Source organism: Pyxicephalus adspersus, chromosome 4 (genome assembly GCF_032062135.1).
Source record: "Pyxicephalus adspersus chromosome 4, UCB_Pads_2.0, whole genome shotgun sequence".
Classification (NCBI taxonomy): Eukaryota; Metazoa; Chordata; class Amphibia; order Anura; family Pyxicephalidae; genus Pyxicephalus; species Pyxicephalus adspersus.
In genome coordinates this window covers 109,105,983-109,122,501 of record NC_092861.1, presented here as the reverse complement: position 1 = coordinate 109,122,501, position 16,519 = coordinate 109,105,983, and the positions used below count along the sequence as shown (strand labels likewise).

Below are 16,519 nucleotides of genomic sequence, written 5' to 3'. Positions count from 1 at the left end.
AAACTGTATTTATTTATTTTTTAGGAAACATACAATAAAATTGTTTTTTTTGTCCAACTTTAAAATGGAACTTCATCACCTATTCTGGGTTCAGGTCTTTGGCCATCTTGATTGGACAGAATATTATAACTCCAGCACATGCTAACATGAGTTTATTCATTCCCAGCAGCCATGTATGCTTGAATAATACACAGTGTTTTGTATGCATCATTATAGAAAAGACTGAGAACAGGTAGGTAAGTTTGTTTTATAGCAGAAGGGACATCACCTGTCCCATCTACAATAAAGAGCTACCTGCTTACAATTTTTGTTTAGTTCTGCTTTAACCCTTTAGAAATTCCAACTATAAGGCTTCTTTTATTCACCTGATGAGCAAGCAGCCACACCCATGTTCCAAGCAGGTTGCAATACACTTGTAGAGTCACCTGTGCCTGCAGTTACATGTTCAGGTGAGCATGTGGGTTCACGGAAAAGAATCTAAAAGAGTCTATGGGAATTAAAGGCGGTGTGAGAAGTAAGATGTAGTCCATGTGAGTGGTAACACCTCCACTGAGCACATCTCACAGACTGCTTCCTCTTCTCACACTTGGCCCCCACCCACCTGGGTAACTGAGACTCAGCTCAGATCTCTAATACACCCACTGAAAAGAGGAAGACAAATATTTCTAATAAGGGAACAAACACATGCAATGCTGTGTAGCAGGTGATGAGTCCTAAATCCTGAGCATGTTTAGGAAATGGTCTTTGGAAAGAGTCTGATGTGCTTTTCCTGTTTCTAGTACACACCACAAGGATCTGAAAGTAAGTGACTTCTTTTTGTTTTTTTTATATATAATCCCATTTTTTCATTTGCATGCATCATTTGAGGCTTAATTTTTCTCACAGACTGACCTATATTTACAGCAATAGCTTGGAAGACACATGAACCAAGGGGTAAAAGTTTATTATGCTTTGAAGAAAAGAATATAAGATACATAATCTAGCACTTACTTTTTAAGATGTCTGCATCTGTTACTATTAGCATAAAAGTTTTGAATTTAGATATACTTTAGGTTGCAAGGTATTTTCCTTTGATTAAGGTGGATTTGCACACAGGTGTCCATTAGGTCACCTCTTGAATCACTTTTGCTCCAGATAATGAGAAGACGGTTAGATACTATTGCATTTGTTTTCTGTTTGACAGAAAACCTGCATTCAACTGAACTGAAAAGCTTTTTTAGCTGAAGGGTAACACCAAGCTTGTGGTCATTTCTTTTTGAAGCCATAGACTGCTGAAATCAGCTTGTGGGGTGAGCATGCAATAAAAGTACAAAATGATCCAACCAGTAATGGGCATTTCTTCCTTTGTTTTTTTTTTTTTTTTAGGTGTTAAGAACACCTTTTAAAAAATGGCTTACATCTTTAAATTATATATTTTAACACATCGTGCTGTGTGCAGGCCCAGAGATATTTATGTTATAATTTATTTATTGATATTTTAGTATATATACGGTTTAGGTTTTTGCATCAGTACAGATAATACTAAGAATTTCAGGCAGCTTTTCGTTTATATCATTTACCAGGTTACCTGGTCTTTGAAGACCAGCTGTCGTCTGTCCTGCAGCTTACTAAATTTGTTACTATGCTGGTAGTGCTGCCATGGGCAGCTTTACCATGATCAAGAACAGGTGGTGAGAGGTCTTCTCTTCCTTTTGGAAACTGCAGTTTGCTGTGATTTTTTTTTTTTTTTTTATTCCCTAGAGTAAACTTTTAACCATGGAGTGTTATAGTATAACAATGGCTTACATTTCCCAACATGTTGGATCACTTAGGAGTTCACCCTGCACACCTCAAAAAAAGGAAGTGATGCCATAGGTTGCTTTATGAATATTAAAACGTGTATTAGTCTGTGGAGCAAAGGAACATAAATAATGATGCTTTTTTAAAATATAGCTGTTTCTTTCTAAGTCTTGTGTACCTGGCCATGAGTCACAATAAAGTAAAAGGCAGTTTATCAGCTTTGTTCAGGTTAAAATTCACATGATATAGTTTTGATGCTCTTGAGGTATGGTAAACTTTCCCAGCAGTTTGCTTTTTACATTTATTATTTTCTTTGAAACGCACATTAACAAATTTGTAAGGATACATTCACATCTCCCCATTTGGTGAGTCATGGGTATTTTAGATGTGTCATCAATATTCCCCATGAAACATGCATTTTGCTGTAAATCACATAGGAAATGTATCTTGTTTCATGTGCAATGCATTTATAATACAAAGGTGTAAATATAGCCTAAATTAATGCATTATATTTTCTTAAGGGATGGTAAAACAAGCAAGCAAACTAAGCCAGCAGGGACACTTAATTTACTGCTTGTAGATTGCCAGCTCAAGAACAAACATTCCGATTAATGACACTTGGGATGTTTAAATAATTTTTCATTGTAGTTCATAATTCTTGTAAAACCTGAAAACCTAGAAATTATGGGTTTTTGGTGAATTTATCAAAATGAAAACATGAGCTACGTGTTTGCAAAAAAAAAAAAAAAGGCTCACCATGTTCTTTACAGTTTCCTGGAAGATGTGACAGCATTTCATTTATATTTCTTATGCATGCAAGTCACAGCTGTTTGACACAGGAAGCATCTTTTTTTTTTACCCGGGGGGAAAAGAAGGTATTCTTTCAGGCTATTCCGGTTTAGGTCCTCCAAAGTAATAAATTTTTTTTTCCCTATTAAATTAATGTATACCTTATCAGTAATTCTACCTCTGTACTGCCAAATGATGCTTGTATGTAATTATCCTACCAAACAGGTTGATGACCTAACTCATTGTCTGTGGTGTATGTGTTAGCTTGTTTTAAATGACATTTTAGTAAAGAAATGCAACCAACCATTGTGTATTTGTGTGTGCATATGTACACATACATGCACGCACAGAGCAGTAACATTACATAAATAATAATTAGGGTAGATTAAGATGAATGGTCATGATTGTTTCTGGTGAAAATCTAGCACATGTACAGCAGTCCCAAGACAGTTTAGCGATCCAAAAGATCACTAAATGACTGGCCAGGGAAGACTGGAAGAAGCAGTGGGATCCCTCCCGCTCATCCTCCCCTCTCTGTACAACTCCGCTGTCAGTAATTCTTGTATGATTGGCTATATATTTTCATCTATTAAATAAGGCTACAGCTTACAACAGGCCAAACAGATGCAGAAGAACCTTAGTGCCCAAACTGAGGATCAGGGGCTGCATATCTTCCTTTGGCACTTAGACTTCCATCACACAACAGTATAAATTGTGCAGCTGGCAGTTCCCAGTCAAACAGAAAACCAGGAGCCTAGCTTAGCAGGCAGCTGTGGCAGCAGTGCAAGTCTTCAAGCAACAACCACATGGCCAAAAGGGATGTGCTGCTTTTCAGAACTCTGCAACAGCAGCTTGCAGCCTCCCCTATTCACCTAAATTGGAGAGGTTGGAATTGCAGGTGAGCCTGCAGCAGAAGGCTACAGCTCACTACAAGTCTGAAAAGACTCTGTGTGTGTGACCCCTGGTACCCCTTCTAGACCAGTGAAAGAAAAATATTCTTTAAACTGGCTTCAAGAAAAAAATAATTTAAAGATTTCAGAAATGTGAAGGCACTGACTTGTTAAAGGCTTGTAATGGCAGTGATCTCCAACAGTGTTATGCAAAGTATCTACAGTCTACGACTGGTACTTTGACTGTCCCCAGTCTCTAACAACTTCTATGTCATGTGTGTAGGCTGCTATCTTCTGAATATCTGCAGCCCAAGACAGTTTTCTATAGCATTGAATGGCTGCACTTTAAGAGAAGGTCTTTATTGCAAAATGGGACAGACAATGTCCCTTATCCAAAAAACATATTTTACTGTCTGATTGCAGTCTTCATCTGTCAAAAAAAATGAATTCCGGGATACCCGACAAATCCTAGCTTCACCTGCCATGGCTGGGAGTTACATCTCCCAGGCTGACCATCCTAGATGGCCAAAGACCTGACACCAGGAAGAAGATTGGGTGAAGACTATGGCTCACACACTGGAGCGAGGACCGAAGCATACAATTAAAATATTGCAGTCAGGAAGGTAAGGTTATTTCATTGAAGAAGGCACAATGCTGTCCCTTCTGCAAAAAGGGACCTACCTGGTCACAGTTGTTTAATGTTTTGGTTTAGTTACATGTTAAGGCCTCCTGTATCATGTAATGTGACCATGACCGCAGTAGAGGCTGTGATATGACTGATGCAGCATCTACTCCTCTATTACCCATTTTTTTTTTCTTGCAGTCTATGATCACCAGTGTGATGTAGAGGTCTTTGATAATGAAGACCTGTATTCAGAGAACTTATTCAGAACATATAAAAGTATTTGGATCAATATAACAGCCTAGATGTGCTATCTGCAATCTAGATGTGTTCCTGGACAAGTTTTTATTATGTCTTGGAATTGATTCAAAGTTGTACTCCAGGCAGAAAGTGAGTTACACAAATTACCATGCATTCTGTAAGTGGGAACTGTCTTACCAGCTAAAGCAGAGGTCCACAATCCCTGGTCCACAGCCCGGCCATCCGGCCGGTGCACCCACCAGCGGGGTCAGGAGAAGGACCCACTTGGGGGGGTGCACCAGCCAGAGCCGCGGACCACGTCTCCTGGAGACATAGCAGGCTCAGGGCGGTGGGCAGGTTTTATCTCTGGACTGAGCCTGCATTGGGAGAGTGGGTGGGTTCTGGCATCATGATGTCGCTCTGGGTGGAAGTTTCTTCCCCTTTGAGTGGCACACGGCTCCCTGCACATACGTGGTCAAGAGTCTGTGCATTTAGTGGTCCGCGATCTGCAAAAGGTTGGGGACCACTGAGCTAAAGGATTTGTATTTCTACTCACTGAGCTCTGAGATTTACACATCCGTGCCATATTCCATTTATATTTTTCATGTAGCTAAAGTGCTTGAATCGTCTGCAGTGGATGTTTGATGAATGTCACTGCACTGTCATACAAATACACCCTGTAGAATTTTTGTCAAAATTGTCTTTGCATACTGGCATCTCTGAGCACTAGAGAGTTAAAAATATTAAAAAGGGAACTAACAAGTTACCAAATTGAGAAAAAAACACTCATGTAAATTTTAAGTCTTAGAAAAAAACTGAAATGATTCTTCCCTGAGACCACTCTAAATGTTATAATTTTTATGAGTACATTTGAATACCTACCTATGTGAGAATTGTGTGGTTTGATAACACTTGCAGTAGAACTGACATGATTCCTCTTCACAGTTCCAGGAATAATATTTAGCTATAATCTCAGAGATGAATGGCTTCTATCCAAGGCACCTCCGATATATAAACCCAATCTGTAATGTTGGCACTTTAGTCACTTAAGCAGCTAGTTCAATCATTATAAAGCTTCAGCTTTTTAAAATAATGGATAATAATTATTCCATGAAAAGCTTTGTCAGGTACTTCATGGTATAGGGTGGCAAACCCTCTATGCCTGTATCCTGTGGTTTGAGTGGTGTAAAGCTCACCAAAACAAGCCACTATTTGGGGAGTTGTTGGGACAAGGAGGGATCTTTGGTCTGTTTGTACCTGCTTTGGGTCACCTAAAACCTGACACACAGGGCCTGATTAATAATGCACTCAAGACTGGAGAGGATAAACTATTATGAGTAAACCTGGGTCATCCAGCAAACTTGGAATGGATTTCTTAAAATAATTTTTTCATTCATGTTTTCAATCCTAGACCAAATCCATTCCAGGTTTGCTTGATGGCCCAGCTTTTCGGAGCTTTAAAAAGCTGGGAATCCAGGCATTCTACCAGGGAGTGACACTGGGGCCTAACACTCAGGGTGGGTGCTGTGGGGAGACTGGTGAATGCTCAGACTGAGCAAACAGGACATAGAAGAGCTGACTGCTTGAACAAAGCATTTTAGAGCTCAGGTAGGTAATTTGTGTTTATAGAAACAGGATCATTAGAGTAAAATCAACTGTGGTACCCTAGGCCATGGTGAGAACTCCAACCTTGCTCTTAGAGACAGTTAACACGAGCAGTATTATTCTCTGGAGACAGTCTTTCCTGATAGTTTCCAATGGCAGGAGAAGGAGCAATTGCTGTGCACACTATGCTGTTTTATTCTTCATAGGAAAGTCATCTCTTCTCAGTTGTTTATTGATCCAGGAGCAAGAGTCAGTGAATGACATTGGGGGACAGTTGTACACAAGCTAGATTTTTATCCAAGATCATTATGATCGTACAATCGGTCAAACTCTGGCCCGGGGGGCCAAATCTGGCCCTCAACATTCTTTGTCTGGCCCCCAAATAAATCATAAATGTGAACTGCAGCTGGCCCGCCGCTGTATTGAAATAGTGCCGCTACTACAGTTCCTGGCATCACTCGGGTCCATAGACCAGGGGACTCTTTGCCCATGCGTGACCCGCATTGGACTGTTTTATTGATGCAAGCAATGATGAGAATTTTAGTAGCGACGCTATTTCTAGCATTTCTAGCACTCCCCCTCAGCTGTACTTTTCCATGCTACTCCAAGGCACGGACGTGAATGGTTGGATTTTCATAGAAGAAAATTGTTGTTATTATTGTAAGCCTCTGTTACCATTGAAATTTACCTTTAAAGGCTACAAATAGAAAAAAAAGGCATAAGATTTTTCCTAAATAAAATAAAAAAAATATTAGGCCTCTTTCTCTATTATAAGCTTGTTCCAGATTGAATGTGAAGCAAAACCTCTTTGTTTCCATATGAAAAGATTTTATATCTAATGAGAAGGAAAAACTTCCTCAATTTTTTTTCAATAAATTTCAGGGTTGGCCCCCGACTTTGTCTAAGTTTTTCATTTTGTCCCTCTGTGTATTTGAGTTTGACATCCCTGATCCAGTATGTGTATGCAGCCTGAGTCTGACTAACTGAAATGCAGAATGAGGGATTCCCACTGAGAACAAGCAAACTGATACTAACCCAGGGTGTTCAGTGGTGTTTTTTTCTTTAATTTTTTTGGTGAAGGGGCCTGCAATTTCTATGTACCCCCATATGAAGCTTTCTTGTGTCGTGACATCATGAGCAGCCCTGCCATTGCTTATTGGCATGTTCTACCACATCAAGAATTTGATCCTCAAATTCAACAAAATAGCTGAAAAGTGAAAAAGCAACTCTGATGCGGGGGAAAAAAGTCAATATTGTCAAACGCAATTGTCTATTATGTGCAAAGTCTAATATGCTGCTAAAGTCAGATATGACCATCATTCAAAGATATTAAAGCTGCAAAACAAGTAGGGGGTTTAAACATCAATTCAAATAAAATGTTTGACCAGACATGGCAAGGGACTGGATTGTCCACATTCTGTTAGAATGTTTGAAAAACATTGTCCTCCTTTAATTTCATGCTTACATAATAGTTTATATAGCTGGCTGCAGTCCATATGCTGAGCTATAAACACATTCCTACAACTATAAGCACCTTGTTTCTCCTTCCCCTTCAGTGCCCCACATTGTGCACCTACCTATACCTGGCCCCACAGCTATTTTTTTTTTTTGTTTATAGCTGTACGCATTTAAAACACATATTCATTGCATGGAATTCAATGGTTCACAGTCATTTGCATTAGAGAAAAAGCACTATACCGCAAGTATCGGGGCATTTGTACAAACTCCCGCAAAAGCCGCAAAGCTTACGTCTTCACAAAGTTGAACCCCACAATGACCTAAAAAAAAACACAATAATTCATGGTGGTGTTTTAAACACAACCAGGTTTAAAACAAAGTATTTGTTGTTGGTATAGAAAACCCTGAACTACAACTCCATCGTTTATACCAGTAACGTATTTTCTATACTTTTGCACGACATACAAAGCATTTTGTCGCTGTCGGTGCATGCAAGTGATTGGTGTTTATAACCCTGCTCAGCAATTTTACAGGTATATGAAGGGGATTTTGTACATTTTGCATAGTATATTTCAAATGAGCTTTTTTCTGGTGCCTTCTAAGGTAGTTTGCCTAAAGCCACATACACAGCGCAATAATAGTTGTCAGAAAGGATCTCTCACAATCCTTTCCAACGACTAGCACTGCACGATGCATGAATGAGTGCTCTACATACAGCACCGTTCTGCTCTATGCAGAGGGGAGGGGGAGAGCGACAGAGCTGCACCCCTCCTGCGTCCTCCCCCCTTCCCTTGCATTTGGATCGTTAGTCGTCCATCTTCCGTGGATCTGCCAGGACAGTCGTATGGACGACTGGAGCTGTACACACACCAGATTCTCGTCCGATATTGGCCTTGAGTCGATTATTGGGCGAGAACCGTTGGACGTGTGTACGTAGCTTTAGAGACCAAGCAAACCCTCAACCCAGTCACATTCTCTGACGCTGGCTAATCACTCCATCCCTCTGTATGCTAAATGCCAAGTAAGGAAATGAGAGGTACTTAACCTTATTGGGAACAAACCAAAGATTTGCTGGTTGGGAAACAGAGGCACTACCAAAGGTGCCATCCAAGCTGGTCATTTCCAAAATGAATTACCATGTTTTTTTTTTTTTTTTTTTTTGTTTTTTTTTTTTTATCAAAAAGCTAAACCAATAAAATATAAAGTTGTATAATATAGAAGGAAAAAAAAACTTAAAAGGAAAACTGGGGACATTATTACCAGCTCAAAGATCAAAAATCTAATCTTTGATGCTACTTAAAAAGAACTAAGAAGTTACAACTACAGAAACTCAAAAACAAATTGAAACCCTTTCTGTAATGTATAATTCACATTACAATAATTTATTGAACATCATATTGCATAGTAGCTCAGCTGGACTTCACAGTAATGATTTAATTAATCATTGGACTTTAATACAGCAAAGGTATACCTTATTAGGAATATTATCTGTAAAATATGAAACATGAACACATTGGGTTCTATTTATAAAATGGTAAAACAGGCATTCCCGCAAACATTTCCTGGTGGGAATTTAACAGGTCCATGTGCTTCATTGATTCTAATAAGCTAATGTTTGAGGGTATGTTCGATTCCCTGTTTTATAAATAGAGCCTATTATGTAATTTATTACAAGTTAATTTTTTAGGAGTCAGAACATTTTTGTTGTCCCCTGTAAAGCAGAACTCGGAATAAAAGAAGCAGCACTGATATTGGGTAAGAACAGAGTTAGAGAGTTGAGCTCATTGGTTGGCTGTTTCCCCTTTTACCATTTAGTCACAGAGTTAGGGTGGGGAGAAGACCTATATTACTGAACCGCAACATGGAAAATCTGGTCTCTTCCAGATGTGCATTAGGCAATTTTCTTGGAGTTTGCAATAGCATGGCCTGTAACAAAAATAACCATAAAGGTTGTAAGCACCCACTTTTATATTTCATATGCTAATTGGGGCACTAACCATCACCACTAAGAGACAATACTCATTTTGCAGAGTACATACCCCAGACATTACGTTCATGAAGACTTATTTTTGAGCTGTTGTCTACAAAAAAATGTTTTGACTGCATTCTATTTGCTCTACTGTACATTACATAGTTCTGACTACTGCACTTTGGTCAGAAGTATGCAATGTATAGCTCTGCTTACAAAGTGCTTACTGTAATAATCGTTTCCATGGCTGAGTATTTCTCAACTGATTTATTGAACTTCCCCAAGTTAAGCTCAGGCAGAATTGGATTTATATTATTGTACAGGACAAAAATGTCTCCTTTTAGTTTGTAAAGCCACTGCTGGTCAGGGACCTAGAAAGTATACATGGAGAATTATGTGAGTTTGTAAACCTAGAAAATGTTTTGCATTCCACATGGCTATAGAGTATTTGAGAATAAAAGTTAAAATAAGTTTTTATTTCCTAGGAGATCAGTCTGCTGGAGCTGGGTGCTGTAACAAACATTGGAGCACTTGGCTCAGGCCAGGGCGCAGATTCCACAGGACACTGGTATTGTGTTAAAATGCCAGGGCAGTCTCATGGATTTGGAATGATTCATAATAAACCCTTATATTCCACATGGCTCTATTAGAATGCCAATTTTACTCAGTATATTACAAAACAAAAAGTGGAATTCTCTTAACTGCTTTAGTGCAGTACGTCTATACTCTCCTTTACAGCACCCCCATGCTGCTCCATTAGGGCCCCCAGAAGATAACTTGTATTTCCAGGTATAAGTGAAGTGATGCTTCAGGATGACGTGCTCATGTCGGAATGGCAGTTTACCATGCCTAAACACTGTCATGTAAGGAGAAGCTGGCAACTGTTTATGCTCTAACACCATATGTCATTGAGGTTGAGGGTAGGTCATTCAAAAGACTAAAAAATAAATTATATAGTTCACCCTTGTCTCCAAATGCATATATTTGTAGTTATATGATGTACAGGATGTGGTCCCATTACTGTGGAGGGGCAGCTATTGGGCTATGTGTGCCCCAGGAGGCAGTCCTCAGGGGCATGTGATGCACAGCATACAGAATGTAGCCCCCCCGGGGTTGTGTAAAACAGAGTACAGGCGTTCGGTGTAGTGTGCACCTTACATTACTTACGGTAGCAGTAGTTGGGGGGGAAAAAATTTCCCCTGTATTGGTGGTCTATAGAATAAATATTTTTGTTGGCATTAGAGGTAAGTTTGAGGAAGACATGAGGCTCCACATGACTCGGTGTTCATAGTTTTGGGAGAAATAATACCCCAACAAAATGGATGAGTGTTAGGAGGATGCATCCTGTGCCGAGCCGCTGCCTGTGACGGCATAATGATGTTTGCTGCCCATTTCATTTTTTATTTAGCAGTTAACCTGGGGTATTGTTTTAAGAATATGTGAAATATATGCCACAATGAAGTTTTAATTCTAGCCATTATCTAATTCTAAATAACGTCTTTTTTTGTTTTACATTCCTTACCATTATTCCATGTTTAGTGTTTATTCATGCAGAAATAAGTAAATAGAAATAATGAGCAATGGATTACCAAGGTCCTATTTTTCCTCTTTGATTTATTCGTTCTTTAGTTCTTGTGCGGTTCTTGTCATTTTAATTTAACGTTATTTTTGGATTAAAATTTTTAGCTTCTTTAACACCCTCTTTCCCCCATTTTGCATTTGAATGTCCCTCATCATGATGCCATGTGATGAGGATATGATAATGAAATGTTCTCCCTTTGACAGCTACAGACGCTTTGCACAGCTGTTAGACCTGCTTGTAGCTGACAGCTTTGATCTCCACTAACTGACCTCAAAAGTATATACCTTCAAAGGTGCAGACTGCAAGACGATGATACCAACTCAATTGGGTACCCACACTGCATGCTTTAAAAAAAAAAACCTTTGCACATCTTTAAACATCTTTAGCCTTTCATCACTGGTAACCGATGGCAAGTTCCATTTTCTTTTTTTCTTTTTTTAATACATTTCACAATGAAATGATGTGCTTTTAGAAGAGTATATATAAACTTTAGAGAACGGAAATAAAGACATTCATATTATGCCTAGAAAGTCTTGATGAGGTCTAGATAATTGTGCAGTTAAAATAATACTTTACATGTGTCAGCCCTGTAGCTATTGCAGGAGGCAGTTCCTATCCACTGTCAGGATCTGTGCCTTTGTTTAAAGTCATGGTGCTTAACAGTTAAAAGAGGGAAAAAAAGGACCTATCTACTTTATCTGTCTGAACATCCTCTTTCCCATATTGGTAACTCGTTTGAGTCATTTGCTAACTTCTTTAAATTTAGAGGTTAAGCACACAACTGTCCTTCTAAGCCAGCCCATAAATGTGTGGTCACAGCAGCCTCTTAGAGAAAACAATGGACAGGGCTTGTTTCGTTTCTTTATAACAGTTCTTAAAAGTGCTGTATTACATTGGGCATAATTTTCATGTGGTTTATGGAATTATTTTAAGAAAAATTGTAAAATGGAAGAACAGACAAGTGAGGAAAAGCAACGTTCAGGTTTGTGTTTTAACTTTTTTTTTTTTTTTTGTGAAATGCATTTTTGCTTCCTGAATACTTAACTCTACAATATGTATTGTGCACTGTGCTTAATTACTTTGTATTATTTAAAATTTGTATTATTTAAATTTACCATGCTCCCTATAATTGCTCATTTCTGTTTGTGTTTGATATAATTAAGCCCATTGATGTTTTGAAAATTTATTGGAATATGTAAAATATAAGGCTTTTGATGGGTTTGCAATTGGTTAAACAAAACCTATTTTTGTTGGTAAAAGAAGACATCAGCACAACATAATGCCTAAAAATGCAACACAAAAAAACCCACATGTTCTATTTTAAATGTTGTGTTTAAGACTTAACACATTTCTATGGTATATAAATTATACGTTCGTATATAAATAAGTCCTAAACCAGCATTTCTCAACTAGGGATCGGTTGAAACGTAGGGTTCCTTAAGCAATATGTGTCACTCAGTTCAGTTTAAGTGACACAAGTGATCTTTTTGGCTATCTGTAAGATGGACATTCTTCCCACTGGTTAGCAATGTAAGAGGAGCTCTTCCAATGTACTATGAGCTGTGGATATAGTGAATACATAAAAGGTGTTCCCTGAGGACCTAAACATTTACTTTAAGGGTTCCCTCGTGTTGAAAATAAGGCTGCCCTAAACTTTAAAGCTTATCCCTCATTAAGTTCTTGGACAAAAGGCTGAGCTAGTCTCCATTCATTTCTCCTGGGAATGATGATGTTCCATAAAGTTTGTATTTATTAAAATTAAAGGACAGACATTAAAAAAAACTGCAGAGATTGTTGTGTGGGCATAATAAAATACTTTTTGATTGTTTTGCTGAATATATTCATAGGACGTTATAATTGCAGATATTTTTATACAAATGTTGATCTCTAAATATGTTCTTTTTGTTGGGACATGTATATTTGGTTTATTTCCTTAAAAATATGTTGGTATGACACATTGGCTCTCATAAGGTTAGATCATTGGGGTTGGGGGCACCACGGTCAATATTTCAGAATCTATTACAAATCTCTGTTACTAAAAGACTTTTTTGCATAAAAGTCATATCCATAATTTTATCAATTTTAGGATATTTAGAAGTCAGCTTTTAAAAAACTGCATTATGTTCCTGTGTGGGATCTATGAATTAAAGTGCATGTAAAGCCAGAAAATGTTTTGTAGTTTTGGCTAAAGTTGGTGACGACCAATGAAATGTAAGGTTTTTACAGCTATCCAGGGCTCTGTTAGCAGATTTACCCCTACTACCTGTCAAGCTAACAATAGTTTGAGGAAATGTGGGGGTAGCCTTCTCCCATTCGACACAAAAAATGAAAGAAACCCTAACAGTAATAGGTGCTTTAACTCTTACCCTTTCTAACCAAAACCTTGATAATTGCTGTAACAATTAATATATCATAATTTATATGAACACACAGTAAGCTTAGCATGTAAGATTATGAACAGACATTTCTCTGTTTTACATAAAGTTTCCCAGTATCCAAAAATATAGGGATTTAACACTGATCATGTAAATGGGTTCAATGCTCATGTCATTCACTGCTTTCTAAATATGCCTTATTGTACAGTTACATTTTCAAGTTATCTAAAATATGTATTGTGGGAATTAAAGCCTATAAGATTTTTGGATTTGGCTAAAAAAAGGTTTTACATGTCAGTGGCTTAGATAGATTAGGTCCTTACAATTTAAAATTAGCCATGGAAGTAGTTGCATCCTGCAGATAGTTGCATCCTGCAATACTTGAACATGGTCTATCTTCTAGCGGTTAGTAAATTTAACATTGGATGCAGACAGAGACTGAAAGAGGACATAAATGAACACAGCCTATATCTTGGCAAAAAAAAATTGTGGTAGTTTTATTGTATTTTTTTATTTCAAAATAACAAACTGGGGAAAAGCAACTAGTTTTCTCAACTTTTAGGCATATACTTTACCTCCGCTCATTTCCATTAAACTGTCCACCAGGGGGAATACAAAATTTCCATCACTATTGGGTTGCAAAGGAAAATGAGTGACCAACTTACAAAATTGTGTGTAAAAGCACAGAAAATCCAAGCATTCTGCATGGTTATTTGCAGTAGTAAGTATACTAAGTAAACTTCCTGGGACCCCTTCCCCATGTCTAAAAATTTCAACATTGCAACAGTCAAGCTCTTTTGATTGGGGCCCGACATAGAAGTACCCCTTGTCTTTCTTGATGGCTACCCTGCTACTCCAGGCTATAGAGCAGAGGCCCCCAACCCTCGGTATGTGTCGTGTTTTTTTTTTCACCAAAGTATCCAATATTTTAGGTAAAAATATTAAATTTTATTTCCAAACATTATTAAAACGTGTTACAAAATATTATAAAAAGCATAAAAAATGCATTTTATAATGTTTTTTAACAAGTGTTAATAATGTTTGGAAAAAAAATTAATTATTTTTAACTAAAACATTGGATATTTTGGTGAAAAAATCACATTGACCGCTTACCAGAAAAAATCATTCTAACAAAACAGGAAAGTGGGATAAAACAAATGCCAATAAAAATGTTATTAAGTAATTGAGGGCATTTGCTCAGTTTTCCAAAGCAATGCAAAATTAATACAAATCCTGGCTGTCGTGCTGACTCTTTCTTCAATATTTTAATTTAGTAACCTTAATCAAACATGGGGAGATTTTAGATTTTTTTTTTTCCATATTTTAATATTTGTTCAAGGTCACAAACACTCAATGGATTACCTAAACAATATCATCACGATGTCTTTTTACAAGCCTTACATAATTTGAAGTAGGACTCCTGATACACTGCAGAGCCAGTTACCAGGACTCCAGTTACCCAACCGAGTCCCCCAAATAACAGAGAGGAAAGCTCTTTTGTGTAATCTGCAAGACATGGCTGCAAGTCACACTTTCTTTATTTGAGACCGCATTCACTGTTCCTACTCTGATGTAATCAACAAGGTTTGGCTGTCATATTGCATTTTTTTGGTGATGAGGTCCACTTGAAATATACTACTGTTGTACACTATTTCTGGGCCAGGAGGGTTTTCCATGCAATAATTTACTCCTGTAATAAAAGTATAGCATTTAATGATGCTACACTGAATGTAAATATTCAGTAATATCTTTTGTACAGAATGAAAATTCTAAGTGATGAGTGATAAAAGTAGGGAAATGCCTTTTGAGTATATATAGAATGATTTTATTTCATACAGGTGTATCGACACTTTCTTATTAAAACAAACTGTTTTAATAAACTGTTTTATCAATTATCTGCATCTACCTGTTTTTTTTTTTTGTTTTACATATTTACAATTTATCACACTTTATGCTTGTTTTGCAGTAATCATGAAGGACCGTCTAAGTGAGCTTCTTGAGTATGCAAGACTTCATAGTCAATATGTTCAAAATGGTGAAGAAGATTTTTGTCAGGACCTTGCTATGTTTGAAACAGACCATTCTTTAGAAGCCCTCTACAATGACATACAGGTCATCCGGACAGAAAACCACTTATTGAAAGTTGATGTAAAACGACTGGGAAAGCAAACCACACGCTTTCTAACGTCAATGCGCCGCCTTAGCAGTATCAAAAGAGATTCAAACAGTATTGCTAAAGACATTAAGGTACGGGGAGAGGGCATCCACAGAAAACTTCAAAGCCTTAAAAACCTTAGTGAAGATGCTGAAAGCAAACATGGGGAAAACTCAGTTATTGCACGTGTGGCTAAAGCACAATATATTACTCTTACACGTGCCTTCCAAAAAGCTATGGTTGAGTACAATGAAGCTGAAATGGTTCAGAGGGAGAACTGCAAGATCCGCATACAGCGGCAGCTGGAAATCATGGGCAAGGATGTATCAGGAAATCAGATAGAGGATATGATAGAACAAGGAAAATGGGATGTCTTCTCTGAAAATCTTCTCTCTGATGTCAAAGTTGCTCGGTCAGCCCTTAATGAGATTGAAACGCGGCACAAAGAACTACTAAAACTAGAGACTCGTATAAGAGAAGTCCATGACCTCTTCTTACAGATGGCCTTGTTGGTTGAAGAGCAGGCTGAGACTCTGAATGTTGTTGAGTTAAACTTAGAAAAAGTGAAAGATTATGTTGGTGCTGCCAAAACTCAGATCAAACAAGCTGTGGAATATAAGAAGAAGAATCCATGCCGTCAGTTTTTCTGCTGTTGTTGTCCCTGCTGTAACTAAGACAAACTCAAAGGACAGTGTTAACAAAACGGGGTGTTGTATGAAAATTACACCACTAACAACTAACAAGAAAGATGCAACAGGATCAACAAAGGTTTTCTGACTGAGCTGGTCACCAATGTGTAAAATATGAAATATAATTGCATTGGAAGCCATGGTGGTAACCACCTTCTGGGCCTTTAGTGAACCCTGCATGTTTTTAAGTTGGTGAAAGCCATAAGGATTCTTACCATTTTATTAGAATTCAGACTAAACTATACTTCAGTATTTAATGGAACATTAGCATACACATGCATGCTTTAGTTATTGCAATTGGTTTTAAAGAATTTTCTTATTTTTTATGCGAGAAAGGCATTAATAAATGGCTTGGTGTTATGTTCA

General features: G+C 37.7%; 1 protein-coding gene across 4 annotated transcripts; it reads left to right on the top strand.

Moving 5' to 3' along the window:
- The first annotated feature begins 520 nt into the window (after window positions 1–520).
- On the top strand, window positions 521–16,519 carry STX11 (syntaxin 11). Of its 4 annotated transcripts, none has more exons than XM_072409260.1 (2): window positions 521–801; window positions 15,276–16,519. In XM_072409260.1, exon 2 carries the CDS (start codon window positions 15,281–15,283, stop codon window positions 16,136–16,138), a length of 858 nt encoding a protein of 285 aa, XP_072265361.1. In that variant the 5' UTR covers window positions 521–801; window positions 15,276–15,280; the 3' UTR covers window positions 16,139–16,519. The 4 variants fall into 4 exon arrangements, with proteins under 4 accessions (XP_072265361.1, XP_072265362.1, XP_072265360.1 ...); XM_072409261.1 differs by lacking the exon at window positions 521–801 and adding an exon at window positions 3,937–4,081; XM_072409259.1 differs by lacking the exon at window positions 521–801 and adding an exon at window positions 11,691–11,916.